This window comes from Exophiala spinifera (genome assembly GCF_000836115.1).
Source record: "Exophiala spinifera strain CBS 89968 unplaced genomic scaffold supercont1.2, whole genome shotgun sequence".
NCBI lineage: Eukaryota > Fungi > Ascomycota > Eurotiomycetes > Chaetothyriales > Herpotrichiellaceae > Exophiala > Exophiala spinifera.
This window is the reverse complement of record NW_015622514.1, coordinates 1,448,813-1,464,568: the sequence shown is the minus strand read 5'-3', so window position 1 is coordinate 1,464,568 and position 15,756 is coordinate 1,448,813. Positions and strand designations below refer to the sequence as shown.

The 15,756-nt window shown below is 51.0% G+C and overlaps 8 protein-coding genes across 8 annotated transcripts; 4 read left to right on the top strand and 4 right to left on the bottom strand.

Moving 5' to 3' along the window:
* Nucleotides 1-304: 304 nt before the first annotated feature.
* On the bottom strand, nucleotides 305-1,118 carry PV08_02824 (uncharacterized protein; the record flags this gene model as incomplete). Its single annotated transcript, XM_016377182.1, has 2 exons — nucleotides 305-939; nucleotides 1,031-1,118. The coding sequence occupies 2 exons, from the start codon at nucleotides 1,116-1,118 to the stop codon at nucleotides 305-307; spliced, it is 723 nt and encodes a 240-aa protein (XP_016238752.1).
* Nucleotides 1,119-2,436: 1,318 nt separating this feature from the next.
* Nucleotides 2,437-3,606, top strand: PV08_02823 (uncharacterized protein; the record flags this gene model as incomplete). The annotated part of the gene is made up of 3 exons (XM_016377181.1): nucleotides 2,437-2,560; nucleotides 2,614-2,633; nucleotides 2,689-3,606. The coding sequence occupies 3 exons, from the start codon at nucleotides 2,437-2,439 to the stop codon at nucleotides 3,604-3,606; spliced, it is 1,062 nt and encodes a 353-aa protein (XP_016238751.1).
* A 949-nt stretch (nucleotides 3,607-4,555) lies between these two features.
* Nucleotides 4,556-6,163, bottom strand: PV08_02822 (uncharacterized protein; the record flags this gene model as incomplete). The annotated part of the gene is made up of 1 exon (XM_016377180.1): nucleotides 4,556-6,163. One exon carries the CDS (start codon nucleotides 6,161-6,163, stop codon nucleotides 4,556-4,558), a length of 1,608 nt encoding a protein of 535 aa, XP_016238750.1.
* Nucleotides 6,164-6,689: 526 nt separating this feature from the next.
* Nucleotides 6,690-7,856, top strand: PV08_02821 (uncharacterized protein; the record flags this gene model as incomplete). The annotated part of the gene is made up of 1 exon (XM_016377179.1): nucleotides 6,690-7,856. The coding sequence occupies one exon, from the start codon at nucleotides 6,690-6,692 to the stop codon at nucleotides 7,854-7,856; it is 1,167 nt and encodes a 388-aa protein (XP_016238749.1).
* A 762-nt stretch (nucleotides 7,857-8,618) lies between these two features.
* Nucleotides 8,619-10,207, bottom strand: PV08_02820 (uncharacterized protein; the record flags this gene model as incomplete). Its single annotated transcript, XM_016377178.1, has 10 exons — nucleotides 8,619-8,765; nucleotides 8,843-9,176; nucleotides 9,233-9,351; nucleotides 9,417-9,510; nucleotides 9,574-9,614; nucleotides 9,668-9,734; nucleotides 9,782-9,823; nucleotides 9,882-9,968; nucleotides 10,055-10,104; nucleotides 10,163-10,207. 10 exons carry the CDS (start codon nucleotides 10,205-10,207, stop codon nucleotides 8,619-8,621), a joined length of 1,026 nt encoding a protein of 341 aa, XP_016238748.1.
* A 622-nt stretch (nucleotides 10,208-10,829) lies between these two features.
* Nucleotides 10,830-12,848, top strand: PV08_02819 (uncharacterized protein; the record flags this gene model as incomplete). The annotated part of the gene is made up of 9 exons (XM_016377177.1): nucleotides 10,830-11,165; nucleotides 11,222-11,419; nucleotides 11,478-11,571; nucleotides 11,620-11,819; nucleotides 11,874-12,197; nucleotides 12,248-12,358; nucleotides 12,419-12,579; nucleotides 12,632-12,706; nucleotides 12,761-12,848. 9 exons carry the CDS (start codon nucleotides 10,830-10,832, stop codon nucleotides 12,846-12,848), a joined length of 1,587 nt encoding a protein of 528 aa, XP_016238747.1.
* Nucleotides 12,849-13,118: 270 nt separating this feature from the next.
* On the bottom strand, nucleotides 13,119-13,523 carry PV08_02818 (uncharacterized protein; the record flags this gene model as incomplete). The annotated part of the gene is made up of 1 exon (XM_016377176.1): nucleotides 13,119-13,523. One exon carries the CDS (start codon nucleotides 13,521-13,523, stop codon nucleotides 13,119-13,121), a length of 405 nt encoding a protein of 134 aa, XP_016238746.1.
* Nucleotides 13,524-14,210: 687 nt separating this feature from the next.
* On the top strand, nucleotides 14,211-14,840 carry PV08_02817 (uncharacterized protein; the record flags this gene model as incomplete). The annotated part of the gene is made up of 2 exons (XM_016377175.1): nucleotides 14,211-14,248; nucleotides 14,306-14,840. The coding sequence occupies 2 exons, from the start codon at nucleotides 14,211-14,213 to the stop codon at nucleotides 14,838-14,840; spliced, it is 573 nt and encodes a 190-aa protein (XP_016238745.1).
* Between the last annotated feature and the right edge of the window lie 916 nt (nucleotides 14,841-15,756).

The following is a 15,756-nucleotide window of genomic DNA, read 5'->3' as shown; positions in this document are numbered from 1 at the left end:
CAAAACTGGGGATTCCCATTGCGGCCATCTCACGAGTCTGCAGCAGAACCAGCTGAAGCTCTCTCAAATCTCTTCGGACATCACCTGTGCCCAGAAATTAGGCCACCACCCCGGACGTCGAGATACCAAACGGCCCGTCGGACATCTGACTAATCCGAATTTTCATTGTGGCAACATTGAATTCCACCTGTCTGGATCTGGGTCTATTTTCAAATCTGAACAGTCTTTATTATTTGTTATTACAATCACTCTTCCTGCCCGGCAGCATTATCCAGCCAAGGAAAACCGAAATGCTGTTGTCCAGTTATAGGTCTCCAGAAGAGTCGTATGGGACTTTCTCGGCAGACACGCTCACAAACCAAGGGACTTCCTTGTCAGGATCATCCGCTGCGGCCGAATCGTGAACTTCTATGTCCCGTTTGAAGTTCTCGATGTCATTTTCGTCGCTTGGGTTAAGCGGTCGGAAGCCGAAAGCCACTTGACGCAGCTGAACACCCTCCAGGGCGTTGCTCAGCGCGCTGTCGTTGTCAAACGGTGGGACCGGCTTGACCAACCTTACCATTGAGCAGATCTCGCGCAATCCATGGCTCGTGAGCCGATGGGCGAGCGATGCCGACTGCCTCCTCGACTGTAAATCCGCCGTCTTGAAACTCCAGTCACGCCGACAGTGAAGGATAGTGAGGTCCTGACACGAATTCCCTCGGCGACTTGCGCAGGCATCCTCATCCGGGTCGTCAGCGAGCCCCCGTACATGTCCGTTCGCTTGTTGGTGCGCGCGATGCGAGGAATTGGGAGAGGACATAGCCGTGGGCAGGCACCGTGTGGTTCCACTCCCGTCGAACCCTGCTGCTTCCAAGTACCCAGCCGCGTACACGAACCCGTTGATCAAGAAATCGATATCTCCCTGGGTTGCATCGCAGGTTTTGGCGAAGGTGGCAGCTACTCATAGGTGACTGATCAACTGACCGTGTCAGCAGTTGTTCAACGCATCCAAGGAACGGTGACCCGATACTTCGACAAGATCACCTACCGTACGGTACAACAGACGGCGCGATCACCGTCTTTCGGGCAACAGAATCCAGAACCTGACGCCCGGCATCGGAGAGTTGTGCGATCATGAGAGAGCATTTGGCCTTTCTCACCAACCCAACATATTGAACGCCTCGAATCGTGACCTGTAACAAGGGTGTGGTTCGTCGATGATCAGGTCACCCGACAAATGGGGTACTGCGGAGCTGATTTGGATGTTGACTGTAATGATGATGATGCCGAACCCATTCTCTGACTTACCAAACCTAAAGACTGGCAGTCATCTGTTGACCCCCGCGATGTAGTCGGACTAGTCTTGTGAACCTACACATAGATACGAATAATAGGCGTACTCGCCTTTCATACAACTCGATGGTCTCGTCGGTGGGGATCCCACTGGCTTCGGGGTCGTTGATGTCCCAACTGGCGAGCGTTTCTCTCATAGAAGTCTTGAATAGCCGGTTGCACGCCGTTTGGTTGGAGAATGGAAATGTGCGAGGCTTCCGTGGCGTCCTGTATTGATTTCATTTGTTGTTCTCTCACCGTCCCACCGTCATTATGGATTGATTATTCTCTGAACTGTGTAGCTTTAGTCTCAGTTGGTCCTTTTTACAGTGGTTACTTGTGAGCTTGTCCACTATTCATACTAAGAGAGCCAGTTAAGACACAGCATGTCTCCGACGTTGCTGAGACCACAGCATGATGACGTTATATATCTCGACGAAACGCAAAGTCCTATAGGATTGAGGCTTTTGATTCTTAGACCATTAGTGCTCCGGTGCAGGTACATTGATAAATTCCGTATAGTCCGTGGAACTCCTCAACAAGTCAGCCCGTGGGCAGTGGTAGTCCTCGTTTAGCTGCTTCTTTTACGGAGAAGCGTGATCTAACATATGCTATGCTTCTTACATAAGCTATCTAGGACACTTATACTGTAAGATGATGTATGTTACATTTTCCCGGCTGACAGAATATCACAGGATTCGCAAGACTAGGATACTTGCCATGAAGTTGTAAAAATTCACTGCGCTCCGTAAACTACCGCACGCGGTCACAGGGGCGTGCGAATACGTCAAGTTCCCTAATGATCCCCAGCTTGCCGAGTTCCGTGGAGTAATGCGGTGTTATACGGAGGTCCCGACCAATGAAGCAGTCTCGTTTCTTTCGATCTAAACTCAAAGAATGATCGACCATTATACTCATCAATAGTAAGTCAGCAAAGCAAACTTGGCAATCGATCATGTATTCCCCTCTTTCGCATGCATAAATGGTGCTGTGATATTTCTGATGGTTTGGCGAGGGCTGAGTCGCTTCTTACGACTTACAGGTAATATTTGCCCTAGATACTCAGCAGGTCGCTTTGGAAGCTATCCCAATCACAGTCCAATTTTATAAACTCACCAAAAAATGGGTGATTGCATACCGAAAACGACTCCGTTGTGGAGAGTGACAGGCTACAAGGGGTTTGACTCCCTCAAATTCATAGAGGAGCCTGTGCCTGAGCTTGGCGACAGTGAGGTTTTAGTCAAAAGTGAGTGCAGCTGTATCCTGTCGGAGACAATTGCTGACAGTAACGACTTCAAGTTCGTGCTGCATCCTTGAATGTAGAATGATGTTCTGTCTTCTGATTTCCTCATCGGCAGGCCTAACGTTTCTTAGTTTCGCGACATCATCATCCCTTTGGGGAAATACCCGTTCACCCAAAAGCCGAATGTGGTACCGGGATCAGACGGGGCGGGGACTGTTCTTGCAGTCGGAAAGAATGTGACTCGGTTTCGGGCTGGGGATAACGTGGTCACAATGCTCTACCAGCGGCATTGGGCTGGGTCCCTCGACGCGGCCGCCGAAGACTCGGCCCTCGGAGGCTCAATTGACGGCACACTGCGCTCAATCGGGGCTTTCGATGAGGGGGGACTTGTCCGAATGCCCCAAGGTCTTACCTTCCTTGAGGCCGCAACCTTGAGCTGCGCCGGGGTCACTGCCTGGAACGCTCTCTTTGGGCAACCAGGCAGGGAGCTTATGGCTGGCCAATGGGTGCTGACCCAAGGTACTGGGGCTGTAAGTGCTTTCGCCCTGCAATTTGCTAAAGCCATTGGTGCTAGAGTGATCGCCATTACCAGTTCGGACGCAAAAGCCAGGTTCCTTCAAAAGCTTGGTGCCGACCACATTATCAACTACCGTGAGGTGCCCAACTGGGGCGAGAGGGCCAAAAGTGTCACAAACGAGAATGGGGTGGACCTAGTTGTGGAGGTTGTCGGCGCTGCCACCCTGGAGCAGAGCGTGGCCAGTCTCAGACTCGACGGGACCATGAGTGTGGTTGGATTTGCGGGTGGCGAGCCTGAGGGAGTGGAAGTTCCGAACTTGTTGAGCGTCTGGCTCAAACACTACACAGCGCGAGGAATATCAGTCGGTAGTCGGCTACAGATGGAAGCCATGGGACGCGCCGTGGAGGCAAATATTGACAGTCTACGGCCTATCGTCGATTCGAGAGTGTTCAAATTGGCAGAGCTCAAAGAGGCGTATATGTATCTACAATCCGGAGCGAACATGGGTAAGGTGTGCATCGATATTGACTGATCCTGTGGCAAAGCAGATGTTGAAGATTGTCATGAAGTGACATCATTACCCTCATGTTTCTATTGTTCTACAAGTACCTTGGAGTCTGTATACAGCTCGTGGCATCCTCGGCTTTACTCACCTAATCCCCTTCTCTTCGTCTGGTTGCGGTTGCAAGCGATACAAGGTCTCCTCAGTGCTCCGTCACTTACCCGAGTAAAACGGGCTTGCTGCTTTTGATGAGCCTTTAAGCATGAGGTACGCGAGTGGAATTTCTCATTCCCAACAATATCAAATAACTGGAATCCCTGCTTACCGACGCTTGAACGGGAATTGTCTCTCTATTAATATTCATCAGACCCTACCGAGACTCGCCGTCAATGCGACCCAGTCATCCCCTCCCCGAGCGTCGAGATCTGGGTAAGGTCAAGAGCCTGTTGGATGCGCGCCGGGTTCAGATAGCCGAGCATCGGAAGATAGAACGAGCACCGGTCCTGCACGATCACGCTGATATCGAAGACGCTCCTCTAGCGAGCTAACTGTACGTGAAGAACCCGCCCGGAACACAACTCACGTTGTTCAGCTGAAGACAAGACCATCATGATATGGAATGCGACGATAGGGGAGGTAGAGCAGACACTAACTGGTCACTTGGACTGACACTAGCTCTTCCGGCCTTCTGCCAGAGTAAAATTCCGGGTATGGCTGTGAAAGCTGCCCGTTCTATCCACTAGTGTATCTGATGACAAGTTTGAGCATATTGTTGGATTAGAGGATTCTACAGATGCTCCGAGAGCAGCATTCTCATCCCACCAACATACGGAGCGTTGGAAGGTTTTGGTAATCTAGAATTTTGTGCAGAAAAAGGCCGGGTTTCAATGTAGAAGAAGTGTTGCCTGGACTGGGACAATGTGTTAGCACCGCTCGTCGAGAAGGTCAAACAAGCTGTCGTCAGCAAGGTGAGAGCGTTCTAGCAGATATCAACCCTGTAGTATTGCGAGATCAGACCTGCATGTTCTGTCGGGACTAATTCTGGCTTGATGGTGACATGAAGATGGTTAAGCTCATCGGATTCATGAGTTTGTCGGTCTTGGTAGTATCTCCAGGGAAGCGTTTCCCTCCCAACGTGGTACTTAATCCATATCGACTGGGCAAACTCAAGCAACGAAGATGGTACGGCACAACTGAACCCGGCACACCAAATTCGACCATGATCCATACCAAAGACAAGAATGAAGGCAGTCTTTTGTGTTTTCGTGAACATCAAAGCAGATCCATGAGTAGCGACAACAACCATTGGAGGAAGCGAGGTGTGATTGTCACAAATCGATTCTGAGGTCGAAGAAGACATTGCGATAGTAAAATCTGCGAAATGGACAAGCCTATCCCGATCCAACATCGGCTGTAGAACCGCACGGTGATATGGTAGCAAACTTGCCTTCGGCTCACCGAGGGTCATGATCACAAGGTCACTTTGAAGGTTCCTCACCATTGCATCTCCGAGGAATACAATTTCTCTCCCTTGACATCGTGACCAAGCTCCTGCGTATGCGGTGCTGTGTAGGACATGGATGCCGATATGCCTATCCTCACGCCGACAATTCAGAACAGCTATGAGCGACTTACTAACGGACTTTAGCTTACTAATGCGAATTGGAGGATGAGGTAAGGTCGCAATTGCGAGACGCATGGATAGTCCCACGTTGGAGACCGTAATTGTCACATCTTCTGGCTTGGGCATTGACTGAAATCTGGTGTTGTTTTTGTGAGGGCCTTGTACGATAGAGCGCAGGGTAAAGCATGCTGGAGACTCTGCGAGCATGTCACAAGGATTGGCCCTCTGCACGATTCTTCGTTCGGGAGAGTTCCACGCAAAGATCGAGTGGTCACCGGACTCGGACACAATCTGGAGTTGTAGACGTCGGAAAGCCTTCTTCCCTTCGCCGTAAAGAAGTGGCATGTTGACGTCGAATATGCCCAAAAGACAATATGCAATGTCTTCCACTCTGGTTGTTTCCCTCTGGTGAGCCCAGAACATTCTCTCGGCCACGCAATATTGGTGGATGGTGGCCGGGCACGCTAGGGCACTTTGTGGGACACCTGTGATCGCGTTCAATTCATCCAACAATCCCACTTTTGAGCCGATCTCCATCCAGTTTTGATCGAAAAAGACGACATGGAGCGGCGCGAGTAGTTCTTGCAGTGTCCACCCACGAGTGAACCATCTTGAACCCCTCATCCCACTATTGTGGCGGAGGTCGACATCCTCGAGAAAGGCATAGCAAACATGGGCTTTCGAATACCACCGAAACATTGAATTTATGGCTTCCGAGAGCTCCGCACTCGACCGCTTATCAATGCAGCATGTGTCGACCCATGCATAGTCTAGGCTGGCCCCTTTCGCCTGAGCACAGAATTTAACGATCTTCCCATACCCTTTCTTCGTTTCGGATGTAGGGGTACCGATATCCTGAAATAGAACCTCCTCTTCCCCCCAGGTGTGTGAGAGAATCGCGTACGGTGGAGGAGCACCCTGAAATTCATGCAGGTCTAACGTCGTAGTATGTAGGAGCCGCATTTTTCTCGGTCTTGATGTTCAGTTCTCTCAATGAGAGGGACGCAGCCTAGCGGCTCGAAGAGGCGAAATAGCGGCGGCAGCAACAGTAAGACAATGGACTATGATGAAAATGAGCATGCAGACAGCGTTCCAACATTCGGACAATGGTGGTCTAGAAGAGCCATGAGTCTGTCATTCTGCGGCGATGTTTGTATATTTGGCCGTATCATATATTTCGGTCGATCATGTACCTTTCACCCGCAGTGCCATCACTTCAGCCATTCTCACCACAGTGAATTCACTGCCATGTCTCTATTGAAGAATCGAATATTTCTTTATTCAATTCCAACTCTGGCTTGATATTGTTCCACATGTCACTCGTGAAAGCATATCGACACTCATGTTGCGGAAGGTGAGGAATAATCTGGTAGAGAATGATTCTGATCCTCCCCCTTCTTTGCATCCTTCTCCCGGTGGTCTCACTTTTTCACAGCCTATCCCCATTTCGCGATCCGCGATCTCCTTGACGCTGAAGCTAGCCACCAAGATGAGTTTTGACTTGAATGCTGACAATCCTGATGACCCGTTTGGAGTCTTTGATGATGAACTTCCTGATGATGGCATGATGGAGGACGACGATAACGACTCTAGCACTGATGATCACGAAGACGATGAAGATGAAGATGATGAAGACTATGAGGATGATGAGGACGACGAAGATGATGATGAGACATCACCAGGTCGACTTTTGGAAGACCTGGAGAGTGAACTGAACCTCTTGACCCTCGATGCTGAAACGATCCTCTCGCGCCAGCCTCGAGCGACGCAACTCCAAATGACCGTTAACACGCGCAAAATCTTCGAAGACTACAAGCAACATGGCTCAATGGCACGGCTCAAACGTGGCATCGAGCAGTTCTTCGCGCGTGAGGACGTCCGTAAGGGAAAGAAGCTAGAATACGCGACTCTAGAAGAGGAAGAGGCCAACACTGACCCAGGCCATTTTGGCGAAGTGTTCATGGTCAACGACACGGCCGACGATGACGTGCCGAAGTTCGTCGACGGTGCCACCCGCACTTACAACACCATCTACGGACCCAGATCGAAAGTCAACAAATTCCACAGCGTGGACCCGGACTACGCCGCCCTCGTCGCAACCATGCCCTGGGACCCTGTTGCAACCGTCCTCAAATGGCCTGGCGCGACGCGCTGGCTTCCCGGAGTCCTCGGCGGCATCGACAAGATCTTCAGTCTCGTCGACTACGAGTCGCGCGTGCGCCTCTTCCACCACGTGTCAAGGTACGGCCCGTCGCCGATCTTCCGGCTCGGCATCACCGAGCACGTGCGCAGCCTGTACTCCACCATCCTCGAGACGTCACACGACAACTACCTTGGCCTGACTCCGGAGACGCGGACGTTTCTGCGCTCTGTTTTTGGGTCCATGCCTGGCAAGCCCAACGCAGTCGAAATCACGATGCTCGCGCAGACGTGCCGGATTGGAGAAGACTCGGTGAGGATCTTCTGGGAGGACTTTTACACATCTCGACGAGGATACACTGCGATGAAGATCTTCATGACGGCGAGGGAGATTGAAAAGTCCAAAGAAGCATGGGCAGTGAATCATACTGCTGGCCAACATCCTGTGTGGAAGCACTTTAAGAAGCGGGAGGGCCAACAGCAGGGACATCAGACCATCCCAAATTCACTGCGATGAAGGATGGCAACAGGCATACCGGGTTACAGAGAGGGTTTCACAACAAGGAATCCGTCCACCCTGTGCAAATATGATGCCGGGGTTCCTCCAACAAGCCTCTCAAGCAGTAGTGAACGAACGAGCAAAAGACATTGAATTGCTACATGGATACTTCATGATGCACGACTGTTCCTGTAGCGCCTCTCTTGTCGTTTAGCCATTACCATCGTTACGTCGTGCACAGGGTCACTCTCTCGTTTAGTTGTTCGTAAGTTCGTCATATCTGGCGGGAATACCTCAGGTAGTTAGGCAACCATCGTAGTCTGTTGGGGAGGATTTCGGGTGCTACCGCCAAAAAGGTTGTCGATTCAACCTCTGGTGATTGAGGAGAAGGAGCAGATTGCAAGGCGCGATAATCATTCCTCTCCAATCCAGTTGCCGCGCAGTGAGCAATGGGCCATGTCGGGTTAATGGAAGGCTTCACAACACAATAAGATGCTGAGGACATGGCTTTTTCCACCTCTTATTTACCTCGTATCCACCTCTTATCCACCTCTTAATATCCCGCGACAAGGACGTACTCTCAAAATGCTTGTCCGTTGCCAACTGACTTATCCACCATACTTCTTCCTTCTGTGTACACTTCCGACCTATACTGCCACATTACAGGTCACTTCTTCGTGTCTGAAGGGGGTGGTGCATCGGGCATTTCAGGCCCTTCTTTGGTCTTGAGGACGTGTGTGGATGCTTGAGCCTGTGCCGTCGTTGGTTTCCGGCCGTAGACTACAGTGCTACTTTGTATGTCAGCAGCGTCTTGAATATCAGAATTTTGGGACGAAAATCGTACACGTCCTGATAAGCATGGATTCTCGGGTTGCGCAGGCCGGCTCTCATTCGGGACAGGTAGACTTGGACTTCTGCTGGCGCCCACTGTCACATCACACCGCAACACGTCAGTATTCCATTCACAGCTGGAAAACGGGGCCGCAGCTTGGGCAACCACATACACCAAGAATGCTTGTCAGTAGCATCATCGTCCACGCTTCGATGCCTTCTTCCCATTGGAGCCGATTGACTCGTCCGAGCTCTTTCAGGCGATGGTCTCTCGGCCAGCTGCCGACAGGTACATGGAAGCGGCGTTCAGTCACGTCTTCGAAGCCAGCGTCGCGCATGTGCTGCGCCGACTCGTCGCATATGCGGAGGCTTTTACCAAATGCGTCCCCAGCCTCCAGCGACACTTTGCCCCATTCTTCGAAGATTGTACCGTCGACGGTCCCGTCTTGGGATTTCGGCACTACGGACTGTTCGACTTGTTCGACATAACCCCCTGGCTTGAGGTTCCTGCCTTCAATCAGCACTCTGATGTACGTGTATAGGTAGGATGTCAAGTGACATACCTGTATACTTCCTGATAGAACGAATCCCAGCGGGCTACGCTGCCATAGAGACCTCGGACATGAATGAAGTCGAAGCTGGCTTCTGGAGCAAAGATCCATTGTTCGCAGCAGTCCTCAACCTGTTCTGAGTCAGTAATCTGTTGTTGAGAGCCTGCAGTAACAATAATCACAGAGGGACTCTGACCTCGAAAGACAAGTTTGCTGGAACAAGGGTTGGCTGGATAGGGGAAAGGTCCGTCCCTATCACGATAGACTCTGGATGTTGATCGGCAAAGTCGCTACATATAAGAGTCAACAGCTATGCGCAGCCTCCGAGAAATGAGATGTCGGGATTTTCAGACATTGCCCATATGCCCGTGCCCGTGCCAACATCTAGAACACGCTGAGATAGGGTAAGCTGACGCCCTCTAAATCCTCGGAAAATTCCAAAAATACCTGTGGAGTGGGCCCGATCGGAGCCTGATACAATTCGCCATCGAGCAGTAACTTGTACAGATGGTGCCTGTGACAGTGAGCCGGGGGTTAAAGCAACATTGATGGCCCGTGTACCCTATGTCAAGATGTTCCATTGCCTGCTCGTCATTGGGGCCCCTAGGGAGGTTGTCAACAATGCCTTCAGCCATCGTCTGTGACACTTAGGTCCACTAACCAGTAGGAGCCGGCGTGGTAGGCGTGATACCGTCTTCCATTCTCGTAGCGATAATTGTAAATGCTGCTCCTCAGCGAGGCCAACTCCCTGTTATGATAAAATAGCGGGTGAACGGTTTGTAAACGGTAGAGAGAGAGTGCTTGTTGGATGGAGATCTGAGTAGGCACACTTACGAATCGCCGTCGTCGTCACCAAGAGCAGAATCATCATCGAAGCCGATATCCTATTCCACGAATGTTCAGGACTCTAGTCCCGGCCAAGGAGATTCCTTTCTCGCTTACCACTGGAATATGCTGGGCACTTTCGGAAGGGTTCTCGTCAGCCATCTTGAGCCGTCAACCCTTTAGACGGTCACAATACTTGGAACAGCAAAGAATAATCACGGATCTGAAACGGCAGGACCAGCGGCATCGATACTTGTATAGACGGGATGAATTACGTACATGTCGACAAAAGGACGGGGTAAAGATAACACTACCGGCAAAGATACTTTGTGCAAGCGCAGCAGTGTGAACTTTCCGGAAGCCGGCGACAGCATCAAGCCAGTTGAGTCGACGGAAAACACTTGCGGGAGGCTTGAAAGGAGGACAGACCACGGCGCATGTTGTGGTCAGGATGGTGTATGAGTGGTTCTGATGCCCACGTAGCGCAGGCGGGGGACGAATTCCGGCTGCGGTGAATACGACGGCGGCAGATCGACTGGGTTAGAACAAGCATCGATAAGTCCCTCGTAGTCTCGTAGTCTCATGCACCAGGGATGATAGGGCTCTCGGTTGCGCAGAGAGTCCGCCGTCGATTGTCCAATTCCCTGACTACCGAGTCGAGAAGCTGAACCTGCTTTTGTCTGCCCACATCCTCTCTCCGTCCTGAAACGCCCTCGCGTTTCTCTTCCTTTCTTATTTCCACAGCTGGGGCCAGGATATCGAGATCCCTGTCAATTGCTCAACCATGGCCGTGACATCAACTTTTGACTCGCTCGCCAATGTCGTTGCTCCGTTCGGCATCGTCCAAGGCTGTGTGACTTTGGTGCTGGCTGTCTCTGCATGGGTGGTGCTACATGCCACCTACAACGTCTATTTCCATCCATTGGCTTCCTGTCCAGGCCCTCGGCTTGCTGCTGCGACGAGCTTGTACAAGGCATACATCGACGTCTTTGCGAAGACCGGCTTTGTCCAGGCTCTGGAAAAGTTACATGCGCAATATGGTAGCTATTCACAGGAAACTATCAACCGCAGCTCTCTGACCCCCCCTACAGGCAACGTGGTAAGAGTGGGCCCCAACGAGGTGTGTTCTCGAACTTTGTTTGTGCCGTCCTTGCAATTCGGTGTAACTTGTGCTAGTTGCACTTTTCCAATCCCGAAGTCTACCACGAGATCTACAATGCAAACAACCGCTGGGACAAGGAAAAGAACCTGTATCACAGCTTCGGCGAAGACAGATCGTCCTTTGGGTTTCTCGAGTACAGAGACGCCAAACCGAGAAAGGACATCCTGGCACGCCTCTTCTCGAAGAAAGCCATCACCGAGGCTGAGGGCCTTGTGAGGGAAAAGGCAAGTGGCTAGGGTGGACGGTGACAAATGAACTGACATGATCTAGGTTGTTGCACTGTGCGAGTCCTTTCGTCGACACACAAGCAGCCCAGTCAATTTGCATTATGCCTTTCGCTGCATGTCGATCGATGTTATTACCTGTCAGTATGAATCTTCTCCGGAGATCCTGTAATAACCCGTAGTGGCAGATTTGTGCTTCGGAAACTCGGTGGATGCGCTCAATACCCCTGATCATGAGGCCCCTATCATCTTAGCATTGGATGCTTCAACACCAGTGTTTCCCGCCTTCAAGCATTCGTCAATATACAAGAACATGATCATCCACTGCCCCCCCAGCATTTCCAAAGTCATTAGTCCTCAAACTGCAGGTCTGGTGGATCTTCAACAGGTCAGAATGCGGTCCATAAAAGCGTTTGACTGATTTGATGTTGACTCAATGCAGGTGCTCAAGAAGCAAATCGACAACGTTACCAGCAACCCCGACAACTTGAAGAAGCTACCACACTCAACGACAATATATCATGAACTTCTGAAACCAGAATTGAACCCTGGCGGCCAGGTTCCAAGCGCCGGAAGTTTGTATGAAGAATCGCAGGCTCTGATGTTCGGTGGCGCAGATACAACAGGCGCAACGCTGATGCATGGAAGCTTCTATATCATGACCAAGGAAGATGTTCGTAAGAAGCTGATTGCGGAACTTCGTGAGAACTGGGAAGACCTAGATCAACCACTATCCTTGGCTGCCTTGGAGAAGCTCCCGTACCTGGTAAGTCAACATGATCGAAATCAGTGAGGCATGCTGACCCTGTATCTCAGACGGCTGTAATCAAAGAATCCTTGCGAATAAGTCCCGGTGTCGCCTCGCCACTACCGCGAGTTGTACCTGATTCCGGGACAACTATTGGTGGCAGATTTATACCAGGACGTGTATGTTCTCCACAGCCGGTACAAATCTGTGTGTCTCAAACGCTAATGCGAAAATGACAGACAGTGGTGGAAATGAGCAGTCATTTCGTGCACCGCAACGCTGATATTTTCGAGGAGCCCAACGAATTCAGACCAGAGAGATGGCTTGGCCCGGATGCCAGGAAGCTGGAAAGATGGCTTGTCAGCTTTTCCCGAGGCCCGCGTAGCTGTCTTGGTCTGAAGTAAGTTTTCATATTTGCCTGGAACTCGACAATGTTGCTGATCGTCGTTTAGTCTAGCCTGGGCAGAGCTGTACCTGACTTTTGCATACGTCTTCCGAGAGTTTGATGTTGAGATGGATCCTTCCAGGTATGCAACGAAAGGGCGATGAGAACGGGTTAAGTGCTGACGAAGATATCGCAGCCCGAAAGAACTCAGGTGGCGAGATTGCTTCCTTCCCGAGTATCTGGGGCCACATTTGAAAGCGAACATGACCCCTGTGGCAACGTGACCACTCCGTCCGCAATCAACATCCAGCACCAAGAGATGTTTGTTTCGAAACAGACCATCGAAATGGACGACGTAGCAAAGACTTGATACTGGGGACAGCTTATAGTGATACGACCAAGGGTACAGAATACATACAGCGTTCCTGGAGACTCTGGGGCTCTGGCAAATGAAGATGAATACGGCCAGGCGCCTGAGAGTCTGGACAATTCCTATGGCAATGTAACGCGATACATGATCTCGTTCCTCCCGACATCTCTAAAGGGCTGGACGTTTAAATTGATGGAGAAGTTCTCTTCGTGACATCAACAACGCCCAAATGGGTGTGTCCGAAACCGGTTCCATACTTCAAACCAAAGCCAAACATACGGTCCATGCCAATGTGCGCAAGCCAACTGAGCGCTATCCCGGTAAGGAGCTTGTCGTTTCGGGCCAAGGCTGTGCAAAGTAGCAGTATCGGAGGCGTTTCGGTGTGGACGCTGTTATAGAGGGCGGCACCGGCAGTGGTGTTGGCCAGGTAGCCCGCCATGCCCAGATCTGGGACAAGAATGAGGCCGGCAAAAGTCCACCAGGACTGTCCGAGTCGTGAATAGGCCCAAATTGTCGAGCCGAAGATGCAGGCGCCTTCAAGTTGCAGAAGTCGTCGTGGCCATGTCTTCACAACGCCGTCGTCCGACATGATGATGTTGAATGGGATGGTGAGTGACAGGCTCAGCAATATTGTCAGAAGATGTTAATAGCAATTCTGATCGTTCCGAGGTTGCTGATCAGATGCTGGTTGAAGAGGGCAGGGCAACTATTGAAGAGGGGTGAACAGTTATAAAGCTGAACGCCTGCATGCTTGGATACGAATACGATTAGTAAGGTAGACGGGTTCGGATTAAGGCATCCAGGGTCGGGGCTCCGAACAGCAGCGGCGGTGGAATAGTTCCTCCGCGCTGGAACAACGATGCGGTCGCCATCTTCATGCGAATCTAATAAATCCCTCTATGAGTGTAGTCTGTGTCCTGGCGACGGGATGACCTCGGATCACAATGTCAAATCCACATTATCGATGTTCTCCGTCTTCTACAGCTTGTTAAGGGTAAACGACGGATGTGCCTGATCTTGACAATGACTTCGCTAGTGGCCAAGCCTAGTGAGCCTCCCCGGACTTCGACTTCGAGGCCGCGTGGGCAGAGCCATTAGGTGCCTCCCTCCATTCTGAGTGCAATACAGGAACACCTCGCCAGGGACATCTTAGCCTTCTCTACCAACAGCGAGAGGGTCGCGCAATGCGTCAATAACCTCTCTGCCGTCCGCCGGTGAACTCGGGTCTTATCTTACCATCTCAGCTCCGCATCAATTCGCGTCACCACAACAAACCATGGACTTCGCGCCCTACCAAGATGCCTCTCCCGAGATGTGCGTCTCTCATCTGACAGCCTGTACGATCTTCGTTGACTGACATGTTATTTCTAGAGAACGGGCTCTATCACCCCCTCCTGCTAAGGGCAGGCCGTCTCTTGACTCACAAAGAGTGCGCACTCCACCGCCTCAAAGCCGACCATCGCAGCCTTACTCGAGAAAAACGTCAGAAGTAGCGGCACCACAGCCTCAAAGAGCTTTTGGGAACAATGCGTTTGCTGCTTCACAGCAAGAACGGGGACAAAGTCTGGAGGCCTTCGAGACGAGCTTGCCTATAAGGTTGGACTATGAAGCCTGCTTAGCGTATCTCCTGCTTCCACCAGCTGGAGGAGTGTTTCTTCTCATCTTCGAACACAAGAGCGACTATGTTCGTTTTCACGCATGGCAATCGAGCATGCTCTTCACCGTCATTTTTATTCTACACCTCATTCTGGCATGGTCGAGTGTACTCTCTTGGATGCTGTTCACCGTCGACCTGTTGTTGATGGGCTTCCTCGCGATGCGTGCTTATCGCGACGTCGATACCTTGGAACACTACGAGGTCCCATTCTTTGGGCATTTGGCGAATGCCTTTGTGGACGACGAGTGAATATTGATTGCACAGTCCACCTTGCTGTCAAGGGTTCCGCGACACAGGCGTTGTCCAGGCGTTTGAGGAATATTAGTCAACAAGATCGGTCGGTACCTTTATACCAGCTGTACAATATTTTTTTCCCTTCGGAACTCGAGATCTACAGTACTCCCAAGAGTCGGTGCCCATTCAAGAAAAGAGGAGGCAATCTCTGATTTCTATATACAACTCTACAATGCGCCCAGATCGATTCACCTGAGAGCAAGACGGTTTGCTTTGCGAATCCAGTGAGACAGGAATTGAGGGCCATCATCTGTCGTCGACTTTGCACAGTGTGCTGGGCAGCGAGATCTCTCTCCATCCGCAGTCGTTCAAGCTTCTCAATGCCAGCTATCCCCACTACGATTAACATGGCCTTCCAAAACACAATCCCCGAGCAGAGTTCAATGTTTCGGTTAAGACCGGGAGGAAGAGCCACGAGTCAACAAAATGGTTAAGTCGTATTGGTGGCATGGCCGGGTCTATTGTCGTCCTTTTCGGGTGGCTTTCACCATCCCCACGCTTCCGCATCCTTGGTACCGCATTCCTCGAAAAATGACATAGAAGCGTTGTCGGACAGAGCTGCAACTCTGTATCCGTGTAATAGTCGCCATAATAATCATGATGATAATAATAATAATAATAATATGCTGACCAGATGGAAACCATGACATTGAGGTGTTGGGACTCCAGAGTAGACATGACAGTGGGAAGATTTGAAACTGCGCCAGGCGGTTGCTGGGGTGACGAGTCTGTTTGGGGATTTGACCGACTTTGTCACTCCAGGACCGTGTTCCACGCAGGCCAGTTCCTTTCTCAAGCCCGGAGTGCACAGACATACAGCCATTTACCTGCGACCTCTGTCATATCCATACCCATATGTGATCGCAGCTGT